Genomic DNA, 11,790 nt, shown 5'->3' on the forward strand with positions numbered 1-11,790 from the left:
ATATTTGAAATATCATATTTCATAATTCCAATTAATACTACTCGCGTCAGCTTTTGATTTTTTCCCGCTTAATATGAGAAATTAGACGAATATATGATAACTATTAACAGCAAATTGAAATAAGTTTGCATAAGAAATTTTTAGAGCAATGAAATCTTCAGCACGTACATACACAAACGGTGACCGTTATTCTCCAAGTTGATATATTTTTAAATTTAAATCGTGTCTAAATCATTTTACTTTGCACATAGACTTTATATGGGATTTTTGTCTCCTAACCAAGCGTACACCATGACGTATGAGCAACGCAGAATGTATAAATCATTTCAATGAAAGTTAGTCATTTGATGTACATATGTATGTATATCGTCACCTAAAATGAAAAATAACGTAACATCACTTTTCATAAGCTTACAGGCGAAGGAAAAACGTTATAATAGAAATCAAATTTCAGTTTTGGTTATAAAATGGTTATATATTGGTTATTATATCTGATAGCGATTTTCGATTTTTTTGATAACACGTTGTTTTGCATTTTAGGTGAAGACATGTAACTTTGACTAAATTTTTGTATGAAAAAAAATATCAAGATCTTTTCTTTAGACCGAAAAATTTTGTGTTGGAATATTACGTTTTCAAAATTTTAGATTTACATACTTACAAAATGCAAAATATCTAGAAATGCCATGTCATTTGTATGGAAAAAAATATAATTAAGGCACGGTTTAGATTGAAAATAAAGAGCTTGTTCCTAGTTTTTAATTAAAACATGAAGCTTCAGTAGCTGTTTGCATGGAAAAAATCAAATTGGGAAATAACGGACACCCCAAATACACATAAACAGAACAGCAAACGGTAATTACAGAGGATATAGTCAAATCAACAGAAAGCATAGAAGCGCACAAGTTATATACACACACACACATACCTACATTTTTATGTCCACATACACTTAAAATGCCAACACACACCCTCACGCACACATTTAACGCCCACCCAATGAACAAACAACAAAAACAATTGTAATAAAGCACTTGCACACATGCAATCAGCGATAAGCAATCATGCACCGATCCGTAGTTCCAACAAACATAATTAATTTCCAGAATTAATTAATTTTCAAATTAATACAAATACACTTACAAACACACATACATGTACATACATATATACAGACATCAAATGCACCCGTTCACCAAAATCAAAATTTGAAATTATTGAATAATTTGCCAAATGAAAACCTAACCAAATCAATCCAATCACGTCCAACAACGCGCGCCTCGTTATCTCTCTTTCTCTCTCTCTCTGTGTCTCTATCTCTCTCTCGATGCTCATTTTTTATAGCAGTCGCTCATCAACGTTTCAATTAAATATAAACAATGGATTTAATTTCACACCAACTCATAGATCGTCCCCAGTGAGTAGTTGTTGTGGCAGTAGTAGTCAAGGTCGTTCCAGTCCGGACACAGATTTGGGCGAACCACCGGCATTCCCATTAAGTCCAGGTTAGCATGCCTGGTTTACAATTCTACTCAAAATATTATCATTATTTCTTCAACCAATTGTCAACTATTGTTTAATTCTTTTTTTTTCTACTAAAGATTTTCCGTTATTTCAGTTGCCTTCATTTTCTTGGATTGTATACAGTTATATTATTGTTTTTCCATTATATTTTGCAATCACTTCTTCGGTTTCCTTTATAAATACAAGTATTCCACCTTTGTATGATTTCACAGATTCTACTTTGTCAACTTTTCTCTCTCGCTCACACACGTTTTGTCTTGAACTTCGCTCTGTCGCACACTTTGCCTACTCGTATTTGATATCACAGCAATTTGTGTAAATTATTTTGTAAATTTGCCAACTATGTTAGTCAAAATATGTAAATCATAACTGAATTATACAAAAACAACACATACATATGTACATAATTCTAGTACAAGTACACTCGTAAAATTATATGCAAGTGAAATGATAAATATATGCATTAGGGTGTTCAAGGTGACTCATAAAGTTTGTTGTTAAGCGCCGTGGTAACGATATTACAACAACAATGCAGAAATGCTTAGTAAATAAGAATTGCGCCTAATGGTAGGCTACACATTTTATGTTAATGCAAATTAAGTCGCAAATATATAGTTCGATATATAAGATATATGTAGTATAGGAGCTGTTGAGTTGAGAACTGTAGTACATCGGTTTATGCCATTTATCGATATTTTTAACATTATATCGATAAAATATCGATTTTTTGTCATTTGTCGATATTTTTTAACATTGTATCGATAAAATATCGATTTTTGCCATTTGTCGATATTTTTATAACAAAATATATATTTTTTCTTAAATTCTGAAACAAAAATGTTTAGTGTATATTCTACTATTGATTAATTTACTTTTAATATTTGCTCAGAATTTAATTTTTTACGTATTATGTAAGGTTCTGAGTATTATGTTTTTTATGTTTCTTTGCAGAATCCATATTTACTATGTCTAGAAGGATTTCTAGACTTTTTCTAAATAAATTTTCGTTTCTGTAATATTCAAAGTCATATAATCCCACTAGTTTGTCACACAAATTGATCGATCAAACTCATACTTGTATGGCAAACTTTTTTATTTGGATAGATATCTTCATTGCATTTAGCACACATTATTTTTCAAGGTAGTGCTATAATTTCTGAAAAAATTTCTCAAATCGGATCTCTATAGCATATAGCTGCCATACAAACTTACCGATCAAAATCAAGTCTTTATATGGAGAACTTTTTTATTTCACAAAAAATCTTCTCCAAGTTTTACATAAATTATTGTTCAGAGATGCGCTACAACCTTCAAAGAGTTTTTTAGATCGGACCACTGTAGCATACATATATGGTAGCTGCCATAAAAATTGAACTGTCAAAGTTAATATAAACATGTTTTTATAACATTTTTTAATTGTAAAAGTGCACCTGTGAAGGCTATTATCGCTGCGGCGCAGCCGAAGTTAAATATGTTTCTTATTTGCTTTTGTTTTTGTGCAGAAAACTCGTATTCGATTTTTTTTAATTCTCGCAATCACTATATTTTCATACAAAAACTTCCGAAACATTTATTTTTGAACAAAGATGTTCCAAAATATTCAGAAAATATTTTTTATAAAACCATAAGTTTCTAAATATTTATTATCATAAGAGAAAGTTAAATATGCCACTGATAGTTTTTTTTATTTTCTAAATTTTATATTTCTAAATTTAAAAATTTTTTTTTTTTTTGTAAAAAAATAAGTTATTAAATATTATTATTATAAGAGAAAAAAATATGGCTTATGGTTTTTTTCCAAATTTTATTTTTCAAAATCTTTGAAAATTATGTTTTTGGAAAAACAAATAAGTTCCTCAATATTTATTATTATAAGAGAAAGATGAATATGCCAATGATATGATTTTTTTTATTTTGCTAAATTTTTATGTTACAAATCTGTATAGAAACTTGTTTGTTTCGTGTTAAAAAATGTAAATAATTTTTCTATGATTTTATATTGTTATCTATTTTGCTCATTATTTTATAAAATAGACTGTAAATATAATGCATTCTCAATAAAAAATTATAATAATAATATAAAAAAAGGAAAAAAATTTAAATATAAAAGAATGCAAACTGTAGAGAACTTTTATGTTTTTCTATCACCAAAAGTTTAAATTTACGTTTTTGGTAAAAAAAATTTACTTCATATATTTTTTATAAATATTTTTTTCCCCATTTTGTAAATATCTTTTATAAGGTATTTTTTAACTTAACGAACTACTTTATGAGTCATCGCATATCGTTTCTTTATTTATAGGCAGTAACTGACACACTTGCATATTATAAAATAAAAAATAAATGAAAACAAAGAATTTAGTAATTTACTTGTTTACACTAAAATTAAGTAAATACACAAACCTGGGTACTTGAAACAAAACTACTCAAACCCTGTATATTTCAACAGTCTACCAAAACACACCACCCTTTCAACAAACTACAAAAAAAATACACATTATACATACATATTTGTACATACGTGTATATATGTATGTATGTATGTTCCACATGTATAACACCCGATATCTTCCATTTCCCGCCTTCTACAGTCAAACTTTCTTTTGCGCTCGTTCAGTTGTGTTTTATAAATAATTGTTTTTGTTGTATTTTTAACTTGCAATTGCCGGCATCTTATTTTATCTAACTGTCAGCTGGCCCTTTTTACATTTCCTTCAAACTATGATTTGTTTGTGATATTTTCTTTGTTCTATTTTCACGCCGCACAGTGTATAACGCTGACATTGTGATATTCCTTGAGTGTTTGCCACCATCACTAGCTATTTGCATACATACACACATACGTACATACAAACATATGTATAGACGCATCATCATATGCACAGCTGTAAAGCATACATAACTGTCAATGTTGTCCACCAAATGTGTACATGTGTTGTGCTCCACAACTCACCACAACCACTACTATGTGTACCACCCACCAACGTTCACCGCTCACTGCTCGTCTGCGCTTCCGCCAAGCGTCTAAATGAACAAAATATAAAAGTATATTTGCGCCATAAATGTGCAGAAATTATATTGAAATAAAATTTGTTTGTTGTTATTAGTTTTTTTTGAAGCAATCAAGGGTCGTGTGTATTTTGTTGCTGCTGTTTTACTACTGTTTTATGCCAAAAAATGTGTGTGTTCCGACAAAAAGTGTTGAAAACACAGTCACATTGTATTGCTGCGAAGTTTATATGAAAAATATTGTGCAATATTTATTTAAATATTTAATATTGTTTTATTTTATATTTTTAAGTATTTATAATACAAATTTTTTATTTAAATTTTATTGTAATAATGTAAATTATTTTTAAATTTTTTTTATTTAAATTATTTGTAGTTATTTTTTATAAAAAACAAAAAAAAAATATTTGAATTATGGTTAAGTTTTTTTATTATAATTTACTTCGAAAAAATACCAAAATTTGTTTTTAATAAAATGTACCTTTCGTTGCATTGTTATACATATATGTATGTATTTATTTTTATTTACAAAAAAAATTAAAAAAAATGTGAAAATACTGTATTTTATATTTTCGACATAACAAATTTTACTGTTATTTTGTTATTATATTTTTTTTTATAAAAATATACACGTTCACCGAAAAATGTTATTATTCTGTTATTCTAAAATATTTTATAAACAAATATTTATGTCCAACGTAGCCTTTAAGCTTTAGCTCAGTTTTTAAATCACAACACTTTTGTACGCCTGGTATTTATTTATTGTAATACTTAGTTATAAGCTTGTTTATCGTATCTCAGTTACTTCATTGCTTGAATTTTGCTAATTGTCCGAACTTGTTTAACAAATTTTGTTCAGTGTACTCAATAATATTTATAATATTTTGTGCTACTTCCCATTTCTGTTTTGCCACCCCCCTAAACAACCGTACTATAACTGTTTTGTCTCCCAAAAATGGTCGTGTGTTTGTTGCTGTGACTAACCAAACTAAATATGTACTATAACTACTACTATTTTATTGTCGAATTTCCAAATTTTATTCACTACTCTTAATAGCTAGTAATTTATTTCAATAAAAAATTTCAAAAAAAAACCACCACTTACATTTGAATACAATGTATAACTTCAATGTGTTGTTAAGAACTACTTAACTCGAGTAATAATGCTTTTGAAACTTTTTCACACTTTTTATTATTAATTTTTTCTTATAAAAACGTAGATTAAAGCTGCCAATGAAATTCCAAATTTTTATTAAATAATCAAAATATAAATTTATAATAATGCAATAATTTTTATTACATAATCAATTAACCAAAATGAAGCTAGCTACGGCTTAAATCTACGTTCAAGGTCAAATGCTTGTCTTATTTTATTAAAAAAATTTAAAAAAAATTTCAAAAATACCAAGCATTTGACCGCAATTTTTCTATAATTATTTACTTTTTTCGATTATCTTTTTTACATATCAATTTTATATAAATTTGCATATACTTTAAAAACTCTTATTTTACCAATTAAATCTTTTTCAATATGCCAAGTATGTCACTAATCGTATTTTACCGTTTTTCCAACTTCGTCTTCACTTTCTCGTCATTTATTAACTTCGTCAACGCTCGTGAAATTTTCATACGCACAGCCGATCTATCCGTGTACATTACCCGCTTTCAATGGGATATGGCCAAGTACCCGATTAAGCAGTCGTTGCGCAATATTGCCGATATTATTTCGAAACAAATTGGGCAAATCGATGCGGACTTGAAGACCAAGTCAACGGCTTACAACAGTCTTAAGGGTAACTTGCAAAATCTGGAGAAGAAGCAAACGTAAGTGTGAAAAAATTTAAAGTTCTTACTAAAAAAAATGGAACAAATAATTCAAGCGCACCTTTAGCGAAAAGTTTTTAAAAAATAAATTTTTTTAAAGTAAAAATTCAATTTAAGCTAATTTAATTAACATTCCATTTCTCAGTTTTAAAAAAATTACAATTATTTTCAAATAAAAATTCAATTTTACCTCATTTAATTTACATTTCTTTCATTCATTTCCTTCCAGCGGAAGTTTGCTGACCCGTAACTTGGCCGATTTGGTCAAGAAAGAACACTTCATTCTCGATTCGGAGTATTTGACCACATTGTTGGTGATTGTGCCAAAGTAAGTTTAATTCAAACCTCACCGAGTTTTTCAAGTTTCTAATATTCTCTCCTTTGCTTTGTAGAATTCTTGCTAACGATTGGTTAGCCAACTACGAGAAGATCACTGACATGATCGTGCCACGTTCCTCGCAAATGATCACACAAGACAATGATTACTGTTTGTTCAATGTGACACTCTTCAAGAAGGTCGTTGAAGAATTCAAACTGCATGCGCGTGAACGCAAATTCATTGTACGTGACTTCGTCTATAATGAGGAGGAATTAGCCGCTGGCAAGAATGAGATGACCAAGCTCATTACCGATAAGAAGAAGCAATTTGTAAGTATTTCATATATATATGTATATATTCATTAGATCCCAAGTTAATCTTGTTTTGTCTAACACACCTGTAGTTTCAGTTTTTGCCCTAGAAAGGTTTAAACATAAACAAGTTCCTTATTTTCAATTTAAATCGTGCCGATATTTCTTTTATTTTTAAAAATTGATATTAGACATTTCTTGCTCTAAGAAAAATATCTGAATGATTTTTTCCATAAAAGCACGCCTCTGGAAGTTATACCCAATCGTTCCCACGACAGTCGGGTCTAGGTAACCAGAACGAACCTGGAGTTTTAACTCGCCCAAGGACTGTCAACTCGGCAGTGTTCCGCTGCTTCCACAACAACAACAACAACAACTTATACCCAGTCAAAATTGTACATCTAATGTGTTGAGATGCTATATGAATATAAATGATTTACACCGTACATTCTGCGTTGCTCATACGACATGGTGTACTGTATGAATACAGCACATTTGACACATAAGTTTAATCGGGTATAATTTTTAAAGCGATGCTTATACAAAAAATTCACATTTTTGGAATAATTTTTGGAAAAAATATAATCTTTTCAAAGTTGTAGGTTTATACTGTGACAAAAAAGTACCTGGAAATGTAAAAAAAAAAAAAAAAATCCAAAAGTCCCATGTCAAATATATGGAAATAGTAAAATGATTTAGGCACGCTTTATATTGAGAATAAAAAGCATGTTTGTGTTGGAACCTATTTTTAAGAGCAAAAAATTTAACTTCAGCCAGCTTTTACAAAAAAAATATCATTAGTAGTAATAAAATTTGCATAAATTTATTTATTTTTTTCCGTAGGGCCCATTGGTCAGATGGTTGAAGGTGAACTTCAGCGAAGCTTTCTGTGCTTTGGTGCATGTGAAAGCGCTGCGCGTCTTTGTAGAGTCCGTTTTGAGGTGAGTGGTATATGTATATGGCTTGGTATGAATAAGTATGTGACGATTTTGAGATAAAAATTAAGTATTTTTACTCATCTTTTGGTCTGTATATAACCTTCTGTAGACGAAAACTTCAAATTTTCAAAATTTCGAAACTTTTGTCTCCAATATTTCACATGGAAAGGCATATAAATACTTAATAAATTCAATATAACTCAAATTTGATCTTTCCCACTTTTATGAACTCTTCAGAGATGTATTTCTTATAGTGCCAAAGAGAATAAAACAAGAAAGAACGGAAGCTATAATGCCGCTCACAAGTGCATTTTTATAGCATAAAAGGTTTTAAAACACTTGAATCTTCATTTTGATCGGTCAGTTTATATGTCAGCTATAAGTTATAGTGGTCCGATCTGAACAATTTCTTCGGATATTGTATTATTGCCTTGATGAATAATCCGAAGCAAATTTCGAAGAGACATCCCGTTAAATAAATAAGTTATACCTCCATAGCTAAACGCTGATCACTAAGCTATATGTTGTGGTGGCCCAATCTGAGCAACGTGTTCGGTGATTTTAGTTTTATCTTGTACAATAATCGGTATCCGAAGTTTGCGAAGATGACTTTTTAAATAAAAAAAGTTTCTCATACAATAATTCGACTTCGAACAATTAGTTTGTATTGATTTTTCCAAACCAATTAACTACGATTTCTGCGCTTGAGAGAGTTTTGATTTATTTTTATAAAATTAATTGTCAAAAGTGTGCACAATAATGTACAAAAGTCCCAATAAATTTACTCAATCCATATTTAAGAAATAATTTTGCAAAAAAAGTATTTTTTTTTTACCTTGAAACCCTAACCCTCCCTTAAATTGACGCAAAACGCTCAAATGAAAGCTCATAATATTTAACCACGCTTTCATCTACTTCACAGATACGGTCTACCTGTCAATTTCCAAGCCATCCTCATCGAACCCAACAAGAAGAGCGTGAAACGCCTACGTGAATGCCTTAACCAACTATATGGACACTTGGATGGTGCTTCTGCTGGCGGTCAGAGCAATGCCAGCATTGATGTAAGTCAACTTTGCTTTCATACCTACTTATTGGCACTAAAACAACTTCTATAAATATACTCTCTCTCTTTTCGCATATAGAATGTTGACATCCCCGGCTTGGGCTTTGGCCAATCGGAATACTTTCCTTATGTGTTTTACAAACTGAACATCGATATGGTGGAAACAGCAAAAATCTAAAGTTCTTTTGAGTTGAACGCTCAACAAATCCAATTTAGCCTAATCACAAATGAAATGAAGAGAAATACCTTTACAACAACTATGTTTACAAAACAAGCGAGAAGAAGCAGCAAACTATAATTATTATCCTACAAGTGAAACAAACAAGCAAACGCTAAAAAAAGTTTATATAAATCTTTAAAATAGTATAAAGTAAATTACTAAACCATCTGTATGTATGTTGTCAGTTCCACGTTCTTTGTTCGGTAAATTACGCGGCACAAACGAACGGCGTCAGCGCAGTGCAAAGAGTTGAGAGAGGAGCGTTAGTTAGACTAAGTGTACGCGCGCGCACGCCATGCCATGTTAAACAAAAGTATAAAAGCAATGCTTTACATATACATATATATATATATATATATATGTGTGTGTATATAATATATGTATGTATAAATATTTCGCGTCTTCTACGAAATTTTGTAGTTATTTCTCTATGTTGTTAAAATTTTTATTAGTTTCATTTATATACACATATATTTGTTTTATCATTGTTTGGAAAAAAAAGTTAATTTACACGCACACATACATACACACACACTAAATTCTTGTAAAGTGTATTTGCGCAGGAGCATTGCTGTTAAAACCGATTTTGCCAACAAATTTTAATGCCGAGTTTTGGCTGCAGTGGTTCAAGTGTAATTAATTATAGCATATTAATAGTAGGTTTCTTCGTTTCGTTATTATCTACTTTTTGTGTGGTTTATTAAGCCAATTTGACAGTATTTTCTATTTTCCTTTACATCTGTCGTTGTGTTGTTAGTCAAAAAAAAGTTAAAGAAGAACTCTTTCTGCAATTTTCGCCATCAATTCAACAACAATGGGGTAAATTTTTGTTTTCGCACTAAATTTTATTAAATATTATTGTTAAACTTAGCCTTTTAGCGCAAATTATTGTCAGATACGTTGCGTTTTGCTTTCATCCATAATAAATAATAGTCGAAAATGGTCTTTTCTAAGCGCAAAATTACGTTAGGCCATTAGTTGGTGAGGTAAGCCGTAAGCATTCAAGCAATTATACAGCCATTGTACTTTTATACATACAAACACATACATATATACAAAGAAAAATATGCTGGCGTTGATTTAACGGTTAATTACAAAAATTAAATAATTACAAAAGTGTTCTTGATACGTTTTTCTTTGTATTTTTGCCACAATTTCATAGCTTTGGTGTACATACAGGCAGCAGCGAGTTAATAAGAACACAAAGTGAAACTTTAAAGTTATTAAAATAAAGTGGGAACATCATCACTTATTATTATTATTATTAATCGAGTTATAGCGAGAAATAAATCAACAGCAAACCAAATTCAAGAACAATGCTAATATCTAGCATAAAGTGTATATTTACTATATGTATGTTTATTGTTGTTGTTGAAGCTAGCATACATATATACTGCGTGTTTTTTATGCATAATCATACTGTACAACTGGCCCATATTGCTTGTGTTAAACTTAAACTATTTTTAATAAAGCCAAGAAATATTAGAAATAATGCGCATAAAAGGACATTAAGGCCAGGGAAGCTGTTGCGCGGTTGTGAAGTTATGCTATAATTTCTATGTTTCTAAAAGCAAAAGCACTTGCGTACTGTAGTTTACATTTTAATTTCATCTGTGCAACAACAAACGCATGAGCTTCCCTAACGCAAAGCAAAAACACCGCTTTGTGTCCTTTTCAACCCCGACAACATGTTGCGAAAGAGAACGTACAATAAATATTTGTAAACTCTAAACTTAAAAGTAAAATAATTATATATATATACATATATATTATTGTTATAAAGAATGAATATTTAAAATTTTATTGCATATTAAAAGAAAAGCTACACATCCAACTTACTTAAGCTTACAGAATTATACACTTCCACACACAGACACACACATGCATATATATACACTCACACATACAACTACCTTGAAGCTACACAAAAGCAACAGAACTTATTTTGCAACAGAAAAGTGAGAAAACAAAACCAAACCAAACTCTATGTAAATGTACATTACGAGTATTTAAGCAGTCAGTATGAAAACATAAATAAGTTTGATGAAGCGTAAAAGAGTAACGAGCTAACGCCATCCTTGTAAATAATTATACGAAAAAAAGACATTCCAATTTTGTTGTTTTTTCTAATGGGACGCACTGCGATGCTATGTAACAGGTAATAAGAATTTAAATGCCAAGCGGTTGGAAGCTTAAAGGAGTGTTGAGTATAGATCCTTAATGATTATAAGATAAGGTTGTCCAGTGATGTCTATAGGGTAGTCCTTAATGTTTATAAAATAAGGTTGTCCATAAAAAACATATTAACGATTTCGCAGTTCAACTTCTCTACCAAAAATACTAACAATGGGAAAATTGAATTTGGTTCAATTTAGATAATGTTAAGACGTGTTGGACAGAAGGAAAAGTGCAAATTCTCCCATGGGAATTAAAAAAACTTAAATTATTCCTCTTTTTGTCCTCTAAAATCGATACAAATGTATTCTAGCACATCAAATCTAAGTCTTAGTCTCGGTTGGAGTCGTTTAAGGTGTGTCGATCAGAGAAGATGGTCTAGAAAAAAGTGCTCTAAGCTAGTC

At 30.1% G+C, this 11,790-nt stretch overlaps 1 protein-coding gene across 7 annotated transcripts in view; it reads left to right on the top strand.

Annotated features, from left to right (window-relative positions):
• The window catches only part of LOC126756854 (V-type proton ATPase subunit C), a 36,579-nt gene extending 25,256 nt beyond the window's left edge, over nucleotides 1-11,323 (top strand). For 4 of the 7 annotated variants that reach the window (XM_050470282.1, XM_050470284.1, XM_050470283.1 and 1 more), the window contains 7 exons: nucleotides 1,345-1,505; nucleotides 6,171-6,357; nucleotides 6,587-6,685; nucleotides 6,750-7,005; nucleotides 7,831-7,928; nucleotides 8,848-8,989; nucleotides 9,071-11,323. In XM_050470282.1, the coding sequence (XP_050326239.1) occupies nucleotides 1,345-1,505; nucleotides 6,171-6,357; nucleotides 6,587-6,685; nucleotides 6,750-7,005; nucleotides 7,831-7,928; nucleotides 8,848-8,989; nucleotides 9,071-9,169 (1,042 nt within the window). In that variant the 3' untranslated portion in view covers nucleotides 9,170-11,323. The remainder of the gene's footprint in view (nucleotides 1-1,344; nucleotides 1,506-6,170; nucleotides 6,358-6,586; nucleotides 6,686-6,749; nucleotides 7,006-7,830; nucleotides 7,929-8,847; nucleotides 8,990-9,070) is intronic. The other 3 variants (XM_050470286.1, XM_050470287.1, XM_050470288.1) reach the window with 3 other exon arrangements.
• The last annotated feature ends 467 nt before the right edge of the window (nucleotides 11,324-11,790 follow it).

Source organism: Bactrocera neohumeralis, chromosome 4 (assembly GCF_024586455.1).
Source record: "Bactrocera neohumeralis isolate Rockhampton chromosome 4, APGP_CSIRO_Bneo_wtdbg2-racon-allhic-juicebox.fasta_v2, whole genome shotgun sequence".
Lineage (NCBI taxonomy): Eukaryota > Metazoa > Arthropoda > Insecta > Diptera > Tephritidae > Bactrocera > Bactrocera neohumeralis.